At 36.7% G+C, this 17,912-nt stretch overlaps 1 protein-coding gene across 1 annotated transcript; it reads left to right on the top strand.

Moving 5' to 3' along the window:
* The first annotated feature begins 34 nt into the window (after positions 1 to 34).
* Positions 35 to 17,449, top strand: LOC132651340 (zinc finger protein 431-like). The gene is made up of 5 exons (XM_060376560.1): positions 35 to 306; positions 1,292 to 1,455; positions 12,300 to 12,426; positions 12,619 to 12,679; positions 14,272 to 17,449. The coding sequence occupies exons 2-5, from the start codon at positions 1,387 to 1,389 to the stop codon at positions 16,031 to 16,033; spliced, it is 2,019 nt and encodes a 672-aa protein (XP_060232543.1). The 5' UTR covers positions 35 to 306; positions 1,292 to 1,386; the 3' UTR covers positions 16,034 to 17,449.
* The last annotated feature ends 463 nt before the right edge of the window (positions 17,450 to 17,912 follow it).

Raw genomic sequence — 17,912 nt, 5'->3', positions numbered from 1 at the left:
ATCCCGGAAGTCCTGGCTCCGAAGCCATGTTTGTAGTTCTCAGGCTGGTGGGTCTCTGAGGCGATGTATCTTGGACCGTTGGGACTTCCGTGACCAGCAAGAGCTCCGAAGTGAGAAACGAAGGGATAAAGGTCTGTCTGTGAGTAGAGGGTTTGTGTTTACAGCCCAGGCCAGGGAGATGGTAGGGTGGCCTCGGTGCCTCCGAGCCCGGAAGTCTCTGCTCTCTGCGGGGCGGATCTGGAAGCGAAGTCATAAGGGGCGGGACTTCCGCTATAGACGCGCTGCTACCCGGAACGGTTTTCCCAGGTCAGCAATCTTCTTATCTCAAGCAGTTATGAATTCATAGTCCTGCTCACACGTGGGGTGGGGGCGGGGAGGAAGGGGAGAAGGAGGGATTTTGGGGTTCCCCGCTTCCCTCCTCTGTCCACTCCTCGCCTTCCATCCATCCGCCTGGAGTCCCCGAGAGGCTCGTGCAGAACTGCAGGCAGGGGATGGCGGGAAGAGAGGAGGCACAGTCCTCTGCTCCCACCATTCCTGCATGCTTCCTGGGGGAGATGGGTGCACCCCGTCCTGGGTGAGGCTGTGCACGACCTTGTATTGGTTGTTCTGGCGCCCTCTGCTGGCCTGCGGGTGCACGAGCAGGGAGGATCCTATAAATAATGTTTAGGGGGCTGGGGGTTGAGTAGGTAGGTGCACTGGGCTTAGTTGTTAGGGTGCTGGGGACTCAGTACAGAAGGATCTGGCTACCTCTGCTGTTCTAAAGGCATATACATATGGGCAAAGAGAAAAAGTAAGAGATGGAGGAGGAAGAAGAGGGAAGGAAGGAGAGAGAGAAGAAAGAAAAGGAAGGAAAGAACGAAAGAAATCTGTGTGGTTTTGCAGAAAAACAACAGCTAATTAAAACTTGGGTACTATTTGGTGTTGATTTCCTGAATTTGAACCAACATACACAGGTAAAAGTGCAGGTATTCTGTACTCACATAAGTAACTGAAGTTTTTTCCACATGGTAAATAAATTTTTTTCAACCAGAAGGAAGGTGTAGAACATGGCAAACCAATACAGTTTATTTTGAGTCCCTATCAAATAGGAATGACTTGATGAACTTTTTCAGAGGAGGCTTCTCATATTCGAAGAGAAGAGCTATCCCTGGCTTAATGAACTATCTCTAGTCTTCTACAGCCTCCCAGTACCCAGGAGATTTTTACTTCCATAAATTCTGGATTGACAGGTTTGATTGCTCATCTCCTGCTGTGCTATATGAAAATCATGACACATACCCAATTTCTATAGAGATTAAACCAGAAGAAAATGATGTGGTGACCGTTTCTGAGCCCAGCTATTCCATATGGAATGCAGTGTATGCAGTGTCCCATGCCCTTCATAAAATGCTGCTGAGCAAAATTGAAATGGGACCTAAAGAAGACAGAAACATGGACTGGCTTCTTCCATGTCAGGTAAGCCTCACTCATAAGCAAGCGAAGCATCAGGATCTTATATTATTGTTAAGTAATTACTATCCTCAAACCTATAAAACATTTTCATCTTATATTTGCAAGTACAAATTAAAATGGAAATAGGTTCTGTCAAAGTGTATGAGTATATATTACATGATTTGGGGACAGAAAGCACTCATTTGAAGACATTAAATTTGAATGTTTTTCAACAAATGATTTCCTAGTGTGAGATGAAATTCTGTAAGATACAATTATACATAGTGTAAAAATATAGCAAGTTCAAGAACCAAAATTTTTATGATTTCATAGAATATGTCCAATGACATAAGATATAGACTATGGCCTCATATGCAAAGCAACCATTTCACCTAAAATACAATCTGTATTTATGACAAAAGACCATAAAAAGATCCTTTTGTGGACAATAAATACCCTGTCCTCAAGCCAGCAGTAACAGAAAAGTAATTGCTTTCACAGATGATTTAGTATTAATAAGGTAAGATGAATGTGAAACGAAAATTGTGGTTCCATTAATAAATTTTAGAACACAGACAGTACTCATAAGCTTGGGCCACAACTCAGTGTGTTAGTGATGAGTATAATGTGTGGGTTTTAAACCAACAAGATATAAACTAGGACTCGTTGACACTTACGAATCTTGGAGATGAACTTTAAGTAGGATATCAAGATGATTGTTGAGCAAGTCAGTTGAACTTTTCATTCAGTCAATGATAGGTAAATAAAAGATGAAATGTGAGTGTGTACTATATAATTTAGTATTATGGGGATCAGTAATATTTGACATTGATATTGAAATAGTCTGTAATCATGGCTTCCAGTCATGATGTATTAGGTGAGTGAGTTTGTCTCTTGTATGAATAACTGAGTACCTATATAGAAGTTGTTTATAACATGAGTTATTAATTAGTTAACACAATATTAGGTTGTGTTATTAATTTTCAGAAGTTGATTTTTTTCTAATCAAGATAATACTGCTGGTGTCTTAACAAAATTATGGAAGTGTTTCTTCCTTGTCCCTTCTATGGAATACTTTGAGGAGTATTGTAGTGAGTTATTTGCAACTCTTGTAGAATTCATGCTGAATCTCTAGACCTAGGCTTTTCTTTTCTCTCTTTTTTTTTTTTTGAGAGATTTTTAAGTTACCATTTCTATCTTGGTTGTTATGTTTCTGTTTTAATAATTTATTTCATCTTGATTTAATGTTGTTAGATTTTATACATCTAGAAGTCTACCCATTAATTTTTTTGCATTTAAATGCTTAGTTGAATGAAAACTTTTAAAATATGAACCAATGATTTACAGCTTTCCTCAGTGCATGTTGCAGTGTCTGTTAGATCAGGATTGATGCAGGTGTCATGGACTTAAAAGAGAGCAGACGGGCATTTCCAAAAGCAGGATTTTTCTCTCAGACAGAACACTGATATGGTAGTCTATTGAGCGGGGAAGTAGAGATTCTATGCTGTAGTACCGGGGGATGGAGGTCTTAAGTAGCTTGATAGGGAGAAGGACATAGCGTGGGGGTTCAGTGTATAAATTTCTGGCGTTAGTCCTGCCTGTCTGTAGGTGTGTGGGTTTATTTCTGGATATCTGATTCAATTCCATTGATCCACAAGGCTTTTTCTCCGCCAGTACTATGTCATTATTATTACTCTTGCTCTATAGTATAGCTTTAGATCAGGGATGGAGTTAACTTCAGAAGTTCTTTATCATACTGGGTTGTTTTAACTATTCTTTTTTTTAATATGTTGTTGAGAATTGTTCTTTCAAGGTCTGTAAGGAATAGTGTTGATATTTTGATGGGAATTGCATTAATCTCTAGATTTCTTTTGGTAGGATGACCATTTTTGCTGTTATTCTTACTGATCCATAAGCATGGAAAATCTCTCCATCTTCTCATATCTTCTTCAATTTCTTTCTTCAGAGACTTGAAGTTTTTTTTTTCATACAGATCTTTCTCGTTCTTGATAAGAGTTAAACTGATGTACTTTATATTATTTGTGAATATTGGAAGGTTGTTGTTGCCCCAATTTCTTTCTCAGCCCACTTGTCTTTTGTATACAGGAAGACTTCGGATTTTTTTGAGTTAATTTTATATCCAGCAATTTTGCTGAAGGTGTTCATCAGCTGTACGAGTTCTCTGGTAGCATTTGTGGGTCCACTCATGTATACTATCATAACACCTGTGAATAGTGATACTTTGACCTCTTCCTTTCTGACTTGTATCCACTTGATCTCCTTTAGTTTTCTTACTGCTCTAGCCTGTACTTTCTCTAAAATTGACCATATAATCGGGCACAAAGCAGGCCTCAAGAGATACAAGAAGATCAAAATAATCCCTTGTATCCTATCAGACCACATGGCCTAAAACTAGACTTCAATAACACCAGAAATAACAAAAAGCCTACATATACATGGAAGAGCCTTGAACTCATTGGCATAAGAGAGTACTTCTTAAACATGGTGGATGATATCTTTAATGTGTTCTTGGATATGGTTTGTAAGTATTTTATTGAGTATTTTTGCACCAATATTCATAAGAGAGATAGGTCTGAAGTTCTCTTTTTTCTTGGATCTTTGTGTGGATTAGGTATCAATGTGACTGGCTTCCTAGAATGAGTTTGATAATGTTCCTTCTGTATGTATTTTGTGAATTCGTTTGAAGAGAATTGGGGTTAGCTCTTCTTTGAACGTCTGGTAGAATTCTGCGCTGAAACCATCTGGCCCTGAGCTTTCTTTTTTTGGAAGACTGATTCTATTTCCTTGGGAGATATAGGACTATTCAATTTATTTATCTGATCTAGATTTAATTTTGGTAAATGGAATCTATCAAGAAAATTGTCCATTTTATTTAGCTTTTTAAATTTTATGGCATATAGGCTTTTGTATTAAGACCTAATGATTGTTTGGATTTCCTCAATGTCTGTTGTTACGTTCCATTTTCATTTCTGATTTTGCTGATTTGGATAGTTTTTCTCTGCCTTTTACTTAGTTTGGCTAAGGATTTGTCTATCTTGTTGATTTTCTCAAAGAACCAGCTGTTAGTCTCATTGATTTTTTGAATTGTTTTCTTTGTACCTAATACATTGATTTCAGCTCTGAATTTGATTATTTCTAATCATCTACTCCACTTGGGTGTGTCTGCTTAACATGAAGTCACACCACAATTCTACCAGACATTCAAAAAGGAGCTACAATAATCCTTCCTAAACTATCATGAAAAGAAAAGAAAAAAATGAAAAGAAACAGAAGGAGCCTGTGAAAACCCTTTCTAGAAATCCAGCATTGCTGTCATTTGCAAACCCATTAAAACTACACAAAAAGAAAACCATAGGCCAATATCCTTAATAAAATAGACTTTCAACCAAAATTAATCAAAAAAGATGAGGAAGGGCAATCCATTCTCATCAAAGGAACAATCCACCAGTAGGACATTACAACACTGAACGTCTATGCCCCCAAATCAAGAGCACCTGCATTTGCAAATGAAATATGATTAAAGCTTAAACCACACATCAATCTCAACACTTTAATATTGGGAGACTTCAACACTCTACTCTCACCAAGGGACAGATCATCTAGACAGAAACTAAATAGGGAAATAATGACAATTACTGAGGTCCTAAATCAAATGGACCTCATAGATGTCTACAGAATTTTTCACCCAAACACAAAAGAGTATACCTTCTTTTACCTTCTTTTCAGCACCACATGAAACTTTCTCTAAAATTGACCATATAATCGGGCACAAAGCAGGCCTCAAGAGATACAAGAAGATCAAAATAATCCCTTGTATCCTATCAGACCACATGGCCTAAAACTAGACTTCAATAACACCAGAAATAACAAAAAGCCTACATATACATGGAAGAGCCTTGAACTCATTGGCATAAGAGAGTACTTCTTAAACAGAACACCAACAGCTCAAGCTCTAAGAGCAACAATTAATACGTGGGACCTCATGAAACTGAAAAGTTTTTGTAAACAAAAGACATTGTCATCAGACTTAAACAACAGCCTACAGATTAGGAAAGGATCTTCACCAACCCAATAGCTGACAGAGGGCTAATCCAGAATATATAAAGAACTCAAGAAATTAAACAAAAATAATCCAATTAAAAATATAGTAAACAGAATGGAGCTAAACAGAATTCTCAATAGAGGAATATTGAATGGCAGAGAAACACTTAAAGCAATGTTCAACTTCCTTAATCATCAGGGAAATGCAAATCAAAACAACCCTGAGATTTCACCTTATAGCCATTAGAATGGCTAAGATCAATAACTCAAGTGATAGCACATGCTGGAGAGGATGTGGAGAAAAGGGGCACCCTCCTTCACTTCTGGCGGGAATGTAATCTTGAACAACCGCTTTGGATATCAATCTGGCATGTTCTCAGAGAAAAAGGAATGCTCTTAATTCAAGATCCAGCTATAGCACTCCTAGGCATATATCCAAAACATGCTCAAGAATACAACAGGGGTATTTGTTCAAACATGTTTATAGTAGGTTTATTTGTAAAAGTCAGAATATGGAAACAATCCAGATGTCCCTCAACTAAAGAATGGACACAGAAATTGTGTTACATTTACACAATGGAATACTGCTCAGGTATTATAAAAATTATAAAATTTGCAAGCAAATGGTGGGACTTAGAAATGCTCATCTTGACTGAGGGAGGTTTCCTAGAAACTGAAAGAAACACATGGCATATCCTCACTTGTAAGTGGATTTTAGACATATAATACATGGTAAACATACTGAAATGTGTACGGCTCAAGAAGCTAAACAAGAAGGAGGACCCTGGTTTAGATGATCAATCCTCACTCAGAATGGCAAATGGGATGGACATTGGAAGTGAGAGATACCAGGCTATAGGACAGGACCCTACCACAGAGGGCCTCTGAAGACTATACCCGACAGGATATCAAAGCAGGTGCTGATACTCAGCCAAACTTTGGGCACAGAGGAGGTAATCTTACAAAAGAAGGGGGAGGTAGGAAGACCTGGAGGGGACAACATCTCCACAAGGAGAATGACAGATCCAAGAAACCTTGGCATATGGGTCTTTTCTGAGACTTCTACTCCAACCAAGGACCATGCATGAAGATAACCTAGAATCCCTAGTACCCCTACACAGGTGTAGCCCATGACAGCTCAGTCTCCAAGTTAGTTCTCTAGAAAGGGGAATAGTGACTGTCTGACATTAACTCAGTGATTGGCTCTTTGATCACCTCCCCCTAATGGGACTGTAGTTTTAACAGGCCACACAGGAGACGATGCAGCCAGTCATGACAAGAGCTGATAGGCTAGGGTCAGCTAGGGATGGGAGGAAGACCTCCCCTATTAGTCGTTTTGTGGTGGGAAAAGGGAGGACATAAGCGAGGGAGGGTAGGATTGGGAGGGGATGATGGAGTGGGATAGTGGGGATACAAAGTGAATAAACTAATTTATTGAAAAATTAATTAATAAAAATAGACTCAATTCTAATGAAATTCTTGTAAAGAGAATATAGACATACATCAAAATTATTATCCACTCTGAACAAATTTCTTATCCCTGATATGGCACAACATACGTCAATAAATATAAAAATCACATAAATGATGTATAAACAAAAATCACATGAACATCTCAAGATTTTAAACAGAAAAACAACAAAAATCTTTGAAAAAAATCCAACATGCCTTTATCATAAAAGTTTCAAAAGTTGTAAAGCTAGAGGCAACACCTCTGAACATAATAAAAGCTATAGGTGAGAAACCTGCATCCAGAATCATCCCTAATGGAGAAAAGGTCCAGGCAAGTTTACTCAGGTCAGAAGTTTGTCATCTATGTCCACCACCCCCAGTCCTTTTCAATATTTTGCTCAAAGTGTTAGTTTAAGCAGTAAAGAAATATAAATAGGAAAATTAGAATTCAAACTATCACTCTTTGCAGATGATGTAATAATATGCATTAAAATTCCCCAAAATTCTATCACAAAAAATTTTGAAATGATTAAAAAGTATACCTATGTGACAGGATACAGAATCTGCGTACACAAATCTATTTACTTTTGTATGTACCAACATCAAACATTCAAAGGTGATCTTGAACATATATTCAGAAATGTCTGAAGGAAAGTAAAATATCTAGTAATAAACAGATGAAAGAAAAAATATACCTACAATGAGAACTTCAAACACCTTAAGGAATCAAGAAAGACACTGGAAAATGGAAGACATCCCATGTTCCTGGATTGATAAAGATAAAATCTTGAAAATGACCATTCAACTGAAAGCTATTCCCAAACTCAATACAAATGCAATAAAAAGTATATTATTCTTATTCTTCACAGATAGAAAAAAAATTTCTGCTCAGTTCCCTCTCTTCATCCAATTCTGCTGTCTATTCTGTTTTCTGTTCTGAGTGATATTCTGGCACCCTCCTGTGGACCCTCCTTGTTATTTAGCTTCTTTGGGTCTGTGGATTGTAATATGGTTATCCTGTATTATAGGTCTAATATCCGCTCATAAATGTGTACATACTATGTGTTTTTATCTGTGTCTGTGTTACCTCACTCAGGATGATTTTTTCTAGTTCAGTCTATTTTCCTGCAGTTTCCATTATTTCTTATTTTTAATAACTTGTTAGTATTCCATTGTGTAAATGTACCAGAAGTACTTTATCCATTCTTCTAGATTTGAGGGACACCTAGGATATTTCCAGTTTCTAGCTGTTATGAATAAACAGCTATGAACACAGTAGAACAAATGTCCTTGTTATATAATATAAGAGAACAACTATTGGATATATTCCCTGGAGTGGTATAGCTGGGTCTGGAGGTAGAACTAGTCCCAATTTTCTGAGAATGCACCAGATTTATTGATTTCCAGAGAAGTTGGAGGAACGTTCCCTTTTTACTACATCCTCACCAGCGTGTGTTGTCACTTGAGTTTTTGATCTTAGCCATTCGAGTGTAAGATGGAATCCTGGAGTCATTTTGATTTCTGTTTCTCTGATGACTAAGGACTTTGATGATTTCCTTTAGTGCTTCTCAGCCATTCGAGATTCCTCTGTGGTGAATTCTCAGTTTAGCTCTGAACCCCATTTGTTAATTGGATTAGTTGATTTGTTGGTGTTTAATTTCTTGATTTCTTTTTGGATTTTACCGCTCTGTCTGATGTAGGGTTGGTGTTGTTATTTTCCCAATCTGTTGGCTGCCATTTTTTCTTTTGATAATGTCCTTTGACTTACAGAAGCTTTTCAGTTTCTTGAGATCCCATTTATTAATTGTTGATCTCAGAGCCTGTGCTGATTTGTTCTATTGTCTCCTATGTTAATGAGTTCCAGACTTTTCTCTACCTTGTCTTCTAAATGATTTAGAGGCTCTAGTTTTATGTCAAGGTCTTTGATCCACTTGGACTTGAGTTTCTTCAGGGGATACAAAGGGGTCTATTTGCATTTTTCTACAGGCAGACATCCAGTTAGACCACAACTATTTGTTGAAGATGCTGTTATTTTCCCATTGTATGGTTTTGTCTTTGGTGAAAGTAAAGTTTCAGTAGGAGTGTGGGTTTATTTCTATGTCCTTATTCTAGTTGTACAGGATTGGTCTGCTCAAAAGGGTGTTTTATTTTTCCATATGAAAACTTCAAACTTCAAACTTCAAACTTCCATATGAAATTTGTTTGCTCTTTCCAGGTCTTTAAAGAATTACGTTTGAATGTTGGTGGGAAATGGACTGAATCTGTACATTGCATTTGTTAAGAATGCTGTTTTACTATGTTAACCCTACATGCCCATGATTTTGGGAGATCTTTCCATCTTCTGATATCTTCCTCAGTTTCTTTTTTTAAAGACTTGAAATTCTAGTCATAGAGGTCTTTCATTTGGTTAGAGTTACTACAAAATATTTCATATTGTTTGTGGCTACTGTTTAGGGTGTTGTTTCCCAAATTCCATTCTCAGCCCATTTTTCATTTGTAAGCAGAAGGCCTAATGATCTTTTTCATTAAATGTGTTCCCAGCCTATTTGTCGAAAGTATATATCAATTGTAGGGATTCTCTGGTAGAATTTCTTGGATCTTTATGTATACTAGCATATCATGTGTGAATAGTGATACTTTGACTTCTTCCTTTCCAAGTTGTATCTCTTTGATCATCTTCAGTTGTGGTATTACTCTGGCTAGGACTTAAGTAGTATATTGAAAAGATATGGAGAGGGTAGGCATCCTTGTCCTGTACCTCATATTAGTGGAATTTAAGTTTCTCTCCAAATAATTTAATGCTGGCTCTCAGCTTGCCTTTTACTGCCTTTATTATGTTAAATGTGTGCCCAATTCCTTGTATGCCTGATTTCTCTAAGTCTGTTAACATGAAGGGGTGTTGGATTTTGTGAAAGGCTTTTTCTCATCTAATGAGATGATCATGTGATTTTGTTGTTTGTTTTTTTTATATGGTGGATTACACTGATGGATTTTGAACCATCCTGGTATCCCTGAGATGATGCCTATTCGTTCATCGTGTATATATTTGATGTGTTTTTGGATTTGGTTTGTGAGTATTTTATTGAATATGTTTTTTTCTATGTTCTAGAGTGAGATTGCTCTGAAATTTTCTTTCTTTGTTGAGACTTTGTTTGGTTTGTGTATCAGGGTGACTGCCATCACAATGAGTTTGGCAATGTTCCTTCTGTTTGTATTTTGTGGAATACTTTGATGAATATTGGTATGAACTTTTGTTTGAAAATCGGGTATGAGTCAATGCTAAAACCATCTAGCCCAGGGCGTGTGTGTGTGTGTGTGTGTGTGTGTGTGTGTGTGTTTGGCAGACTTTTAATTACTGCTTCCATTTTCTAAGGGACTATTGATCTATTGTTTTATATTATTAATTTTGTTGGTTTTGTTTTTGAAGAAAAAATTTCTCCCATCTTGTGTGTCCTGTAAGTAGGTTTGTAAATCAGAAGCCTCAGACATAGAGATTCATCTGAATCTTAAACTAGAGTGCTAGCTTTGTAATTTTGTTTTGTTTTTATATTACTGGCTGATGACCTGAAATGTAGGTATTTGTACATATCAAATCTGTTCTTCAATTGATCTTCATCCACATGTTGAATTTTGAGATTTAACAGAGCATATTATATTTCTCATTTGGTAACTTCATGGTCCGTAACCCATGCTGCTCTGGTTTCTCATCTAGGGCCACACCTGTATCCTGCCAGGGGCCTCCCATGACCTCCAAATTCACCCACCCTGATTTCTATTCTCTCTTTTGATTCCTTCCTTGCCTCTACTTTCCCCAAAGCTGATGTCCATCCCCATTATCCTCCTCACTCCCTCTCCCACCCTATTCCTTCCCTCCATTTAATTCAGATACCTATATTATTTTCTCTTCTGAGTGAGTTTCCTACATCCTCCCTTTGCTCTCCTTGACACTCTGGGTCTGTGGATTGTTCCATGGTTATCCTGTACTTTATGGTTAATTTCCACTTATGAGTGAGTAGGTACCATGTGGGTCTTTCAGGGTCTGGGTTACCTCACTCAGAAAAATCTTTCCTAGCTCCATCCATTCTCTGGCTGATTGCATGAAGTCTTTGTTATTAATAGCTAATTGGTATTCGGTTGTATAACTGTATCACATTTTATTTATCCATTCTTCAACAGAAGACATCTAGTTTTTTTCCAGTTTCTCTTTGTTACAAATAAATCTGCCATGAACATAGTTGAGCAAGTGTCCGTGTGTTATGGTAGAACATCTTTTGGGTATATTCCCCGGAGTAGTATAGCTCTTCAGGTATATAGGTATTGATGTTGGACTGTTGTAAAGTTTTTGAGAACTGTCTAGATGCATTTCCAAAGTGGTTGTTTAAGTTTTCATTCTCACCAGCACTGAAGGTGTGTTTTCCTTACTCCACATCCTCACCACCATGTGCTATCCCTTGAGTTCATGATCTGAGCCATTCTGACAAATGTAAGCTCAAAATGCAGAGTCCTTTTGATTTGCATTTCCTTGATGACTAAGGACAACGAACATATCTTTAAGTGGGTCTCAGCCATTAGCACTGCCTCTGTTGAGGGTTGTCTGTTTAGTTCTTTATGCCATGATTTAATTGGGTTATTTGGTTTGTTGGTGTCTAATTTCTTCAATTCTTTATTTTAGATATTATCCTTCAGTCAGAGATAGGGTTGGTGAAGGTCCTCTCCCAGTCCATATGCTATCATTTGTTCTATTGATGGAGTTGTTTACCTTCCAGGTGATTTTCATCTTCATGTGTCCCTTTGTTAATTGTTGATCTTATTGTCTGAGCTGTTGGTGTAGTGTTCACAGAGGTGTCTCTATGTTTTTTATTTGGTTGATTAATTTTTACAGAATATACAGGTTTTTATTACATACCCCTGACTGTCCTGGAACTTACTGGATAGATCAGGCTAGCATCCAGCTCTATGAAATACTCCTGGGCCTGTCTCCTGAGTGTTCTTGGAATAAAAGACTTGAGAAAATACACCCAGCTTGTCCATTGTTATTTTAGTTAGGGATTGTTCATACTATTTATCTGATATGTGCTCATTACTGTTAGTGTTTACTCTCTCTCTCTATGTCTGTGAATTGGCATTTCTCTTGCAAGGCTATATCCTCCTGAAAGGATGCAGAAATTAGAGAGGTGAACCTCACTATTCAGTTTCCTCCTAAAAAGATTTCATGATTACATTAGAACCTGTGTATCAGAAAATAAGTAGAAGAAACACCAGAATTCAATGAAAATATTGTAAACGAAGTATACATTTCCAGTATACTTTGTCCGTTTCATGCTTTCTGTTGTACACATGTGTGAATATTTTAGAATGCATTGACCTACAATGATGTGCATGTGAACTTCACTCGAGAAGAGTGGGCTTTGCTGGATCCTTCCCAGAGGAATCTTTACCAAGATGTGATGCTGGAGACCTACAGGAATCTCACTGCTATAGGTATGAGAGTGAATAATCTTTACTTTTTAAAATGAGGGAGGAACTCTTTATTTATTATTGATGTACTTCTGTAATTTCACTTGCCCATGGGGAAGACTAAAGTGAATGGTTCTTTGATTGATCATAGATTATGACCTAAATTTTGCCTTATTTCCAATAATAAAACCTACATTTTCTGGTATTGTATTTTAGGCTACAGTTGGGAAGATCATAATATTGAAAAGCATTGTCAGAGTTCTAGAAGACATATAAGGTAATTTTCATATGTAAGCTGATATGAATATGGTTCTGAGAAAATGTTAATGTGTCTTGGAAATTTGAAAGAAAAGGGACAGTGTAAATTTAAGTATATTTACTGATGATTACTAACTTGTTACTAAACTATTTACCTCCATGTTAGGTATTTGATGTGTGTTTGCAAGGCACTCCTCTAAGAATGCAAGGAAACCATACCTCATGCAAGATCAACATTTAAATCATAGCCTTGTTAGCGCTATGAGGTGGAGCTGCATTTCTTTAGTTTCCTACAACTCAGATATTGCTAAAGGTATTCACAGTAAATAGTTGCTGAAAGTATGTAGAAAACATTATACTAAAGTAGTCCATAGTAAAGCTGGGGTTACTCATACACTTGTAATAATGTTGCTAAGCTTTGTGAGAAGGACAGATTTTTAGAGTCAGGAATGTTGTTGTGGAAAAACCATAATCCCTGTAGCACATATCTATAATGAACAAAAATCAAATGTGTGAATGCAACGTGAAACCATGTCATTTATTATTTTTCTTTTAATAGGGACATCATATATCACAATGAATACAAGTCATAGATATATTGAAAGAAACAATATACCACTCAAAACAACTAAAATAAATGGTAGTCCCCATTATGAGTAGATATTTAAATGGGGATACCTATTATGCTTTATATGGACTATTCAGAGATGGAAGCAGTATAAATAATGACACAGAGACTATTTTATATTTTAAAGCTTAGGCAATTTAACTGGTTGGATTCTGAAACCTCTTTTTCCCTAACACAAATAAACCTAATACAGTGTCCTGCTGCATGGGCAGCACTACCTCTTTGTTCATCTTCATGTCTATCTCTTAACCCCTCTGTCCTGCTGGTGAATCGCCTGTCATTTGCTTTCTTCTTTCCAGCAAACCTCTCTCACTCAGAAGTTCTGCCCTCCATTTTGTGCCCTGCTATCAGTTGTCAGCTCTTTATTATTTCCAATGTAAGGAAGGACAAATGTTTACAAAATATAGGGCAGGTGATGGACCATAAAAAGAGAATTATGCAATCTGCTCAGCACTTAGCTTTCTGCTGTCTCAGCAATCAGCATTCCAATACAGACACACTTTCACATAATATTACAACAACATCAATTAACTGGTTATTCAACTTCATTAGGAATTTTCACAAAAATCACACTTCAGAAAATGTAGTTTTAGGAATATATAAATTATTCTGTTTCTCACAGTTAACTTTGCCAATTTACCATGGTGTGCAGTATAGGGAAATTTATTAACCCAATCAGTGAGTTAAAACTCTGAGGTATTGCAGTTTTGTACAAATATGTGGCAAAACACCTTAAAGAATAAAGTAAGAAAGTATAGTATAAATGTGAGCAAGGTGACAAATATTTTCACCATCACAGGTATTTTCAAATATGCAAAACACCCCCTAGAGAAGGAGAAAACCGTGAATGTGAAAATAATGATGAAAACTAAGATGTAATTCCTATTTATCTTTACACCAAATTGTAAAATTGACATGGACAATTAGATTCATCAGTGTAATGAATGTGGTAAAGTTTTCATATGTATCAATTATCTTTGCAGGTATGAAAATACTCATAGTGGAGACAAACCCCCTGAAGATACTCAATATGGTGAAGTCTTTACACATCACAGGAGTCCCCACACATATGAAAGTAAGCATATTCGTGAGGACCGCTATGAATCAAACCAATATGGTAACGCTTTTGCACATAACAGTCATCTCCTAAGACATAAAAGGACACATATAGCAGAGATATCTGATGAATGTAACCAATGTGGAAAAGCCTTTGCAGGTAACAGTACTCTTATAATACATAAAAAAGCTCACACTGGGGAGAAACGTTATGAAAGTAACCAACGTGGTAAAGCCTTGGCAAATAATGGTTATCTCCTAAGACATAGAAGAACTCACAATGGAGAAAAACCCTATGAATGCAACCAGTGTGGTAAAGCCTTTGCATACAACAATGGTCTCCTAATACATAAAAGAACTCACACTGGAGAAAAACCTTATGAATGTAACCAATGTGGTAAAGCCTTTGTACAGAGGAGTACTCGCCTATTACATAACAGAACTCACACGGGAGAGAAACCCTATAAATGTAACCAGTGTGGTAAAGCCTTTGCATACAACAATGGTCTCCTAATACATAAAAGAACTCACACTGGCGAAAAACCTTATGAATGTAACCAATGTGGTAAAGCCTTTGCACAGAGGTGTACACTCCTATTACATAACAGAACTCACACGGGAGAGAAACCCTATGAATGTAACCAGTGTGGTAAAGCCTTTGCAAACAGGTATATTCTCCTAGTACATAACAGAACTCACACTGGTGAAAAACCTTATAAATGTAACCAGTGTGTTAAAGCCTTTTCATCTAAACAAAAGCTCCTACTACATAAAAGAATTCACACTGGAGAGAAACCCTATGAATGTAACCAGTGTGGTAAAACCTTTGCATCCAACTACGTTCTCCTAATACATAAAAGAGTTCACACAGGAGAGAAACGTTATCAATGTAACCAATGTGGTAAAGCCTTTTCGCAGAACAGTCATCTCCTAAGACATAAAAGAACTCACACTGGAGAAAAACCTTATGACTGTAACCAATGTGATAAAGCCTTTGCATCTAACACTGAACTCCTAATACATAAAAGAACTCACACAGGAGAAAAACGTTATGAATGTAACCAATGTGATAAAGCCTTTGCATGTAACAGTAATCTCTTAAGACATAAAAGAAATCACACTGAAGAAAAACCCTATGAATGTAACCAATGTGGTAAAGCCTTTGCATGTAACAGTGATTTCATAAGACATAAAGGAACTCACACTGGAGAAAAACCTTATGAATGTATCCAATGTGGTAAAACCTTTGCACAGAGGTATACTCTCCTAGTACATAACAGAACTCACACTGGAGAAAAACCCTATGAATGTAACCAATGTGATAAAGCATTTGCACAGAACAGTAGTCTCCAAATACATAAACGAACTCACACGGGAGAGAAACCTTATGAATGCAACGAATGTAGTAAAGCCTTTGCATGTAACAGTGTTCTCCTAAGACATAAAAGAACTCACACTGGAGAGAAACCTTATGAATGTAACCAATGTGGTAAAGCCTTTGCATATAACAGTGTTCTCCTAAGACATAAAAGAACTCACACTGGAGAGAAACCTTATGAATGCAATGAATGTCGTAAAGCCTTTGCACAGAACAGTCATCTGGTAGTACATAAAAAAATTCACACTGGAGAGAAATCTTATGAATGTACCCAAAGTGATAAAGTCTATGCATTTCAGAGTAGTCTATAAAGTCTATGCATTTCAGAGTAGTCTCTGAAGACAAAAAGAACACATCCTGGAGAAAAACCTTATGAATGTAAGCCGTGTGGAATCACCTTTTTACAACAGTCTCATAATAAAGTCTTTTCATGTAAGAGTCATCTTGAACAAGAACACTTATTGGAGTGAAACCCTATAAATGTAACCAACGTGTGAAAAACTTTTCATGCCATAATAATCTCCATCTACATAGAAGAATGCACACTGGAGAGAAACATTACAAATGTAACCAATGTGATAGAGCATTTTGACATAATAGTAATCTCCCATGACATAAAAAAGACATACTGGAGAGAAACTATATGAATGTAAGCAATGTGGAAAGGCTTTGCATGTAACAGTCATCTCCTAATACATAAAAGAGCTCACACTCGAGAGAAACCTTATTAATGTAACCTATGTGGTAACATACTTTCTCCAGCAGGGATACATTTCATAAACATTCCCAAATGATACCACCAACTGAGAAGGATTCATTTCTCTGACTTCAAATGTACGTGTTTGATTTCTGTTACATGAAAGAATTCATGATGAAGAAAACATTTATAGATAAGCCTGTAGTTGCCTCAACACCTGAGTTCAGTAATGAATGCTTATATAAGTAAAACATTCATGAGTAAACATATTTAAGAATTAGTTTTAATTTCCATTATGTGATAACAGTTTGTCTTTGTGTTTTTGATGTGCCTGTCCTTTCTAGTTTCCATGAAGACCAGACCTTATCGTCTGGTCTTTCTGAGACCAGATCTTCTCATACCAGGAATTCTAGAAAGTTGTCAAAAACCTTACCTAGGTCCTGGGAATGAACTTGTCTTAACTGCAAAGCCATGTCTCTAGTATCGTGATGTCAGGAAGTAGAAAAGAATTCATAGGAGAGCAACCCTATTTGTACAAAGGAGTTGATTACTTTGTACATAATAAATGTATCCATTTTCAAGAAAAGAACCTTTTTTGTATCTGTTTTTATCATAGCCTTGGAGGAAGTAAATTATTTACCATGTTCCCTTAAATGTAATGGAGCAGAACACCATTTGTGATTGTGGTCTGAATTTTGAACATCGGAGTAGGTGTTGAATTTGCTGTATGTGTAGCAAATCCATTCACAGAAGTTTATGAGGTTGTTCTGATATTCCTTCTGTGGTGGCTGTTCGTATTCTAATGCATTTCCACTTGGTGAAAGGTATTTTTCTGTGCAATGTATAGAATGGGATCCCCATCATCTATGTGGTCCATTGCTTATTTATATCAGGCAGTCTGTGATCATAGTTTTCAAGGAAGGGTCTCTGAGAACGTGTGGTATTTTTTTTTATGTTTTCACAAATTCATTTAAAATGTTTGTTTTTAAGCCTTGCTTGGATATCAATAATTAATAAATGCTCAATAGTATGTGTGTGTGTATATATATGTATATGTTGTTTGAAGTTCCATGTTTCTGCATTTTCCCACATTTACTATATGGCACATCATCTTCCTAGAGATTTATCTAGCTTTCTTAGAGATTTATCTAGCCTTCTTAGAGATTTATCTAGAGGTGCTAGTTAATGTAACAGCAATGAGATTTATTTCAAAACATGTTGTGTGTTTAGTGGACTATTCATTCTTAGGCTATGACAGATATATGAAGACTGTCTGACACTTTGTGGGGTTTATTTTAGTCATGCTTATATGATCTTCAAGTTTATGTTGTCAGTTTTGCATAACAGTCTTCCCACTGAGCTCACTGACATGCACAAAATTTAGTTGAAACATTACATCAGTACAATATTGTATTTTATTCAGATTATGAATATATTGTCATCAGAGAATGGAATAATATAAAATGATTTGAATAATAAATGCTACTTGCAAA

Source organism: Meriones unguiculatus (assembly GCF_030254825.1).
Source record: "Meriones unguiculatus strain TT.TT164.6M chromosome 13 unlocalized genomic scaffold, Bangor_MerUng_6.1 Chr13_unordered_Scaffold_47, whole genome shotgun sequence".
Taxonomy (NCBI): domain Eukaryota; kingdom Metazoa; phylum Chordata; class Mammalia; order Rodentia; family Muridae; genus Meriones; species Meriones unguiculatus.
The sequence above is the reverse complement of the archived record's forward strand: the minus strand, read 5'-3'. Positions and strand labels throughout refer to the sequence as shown.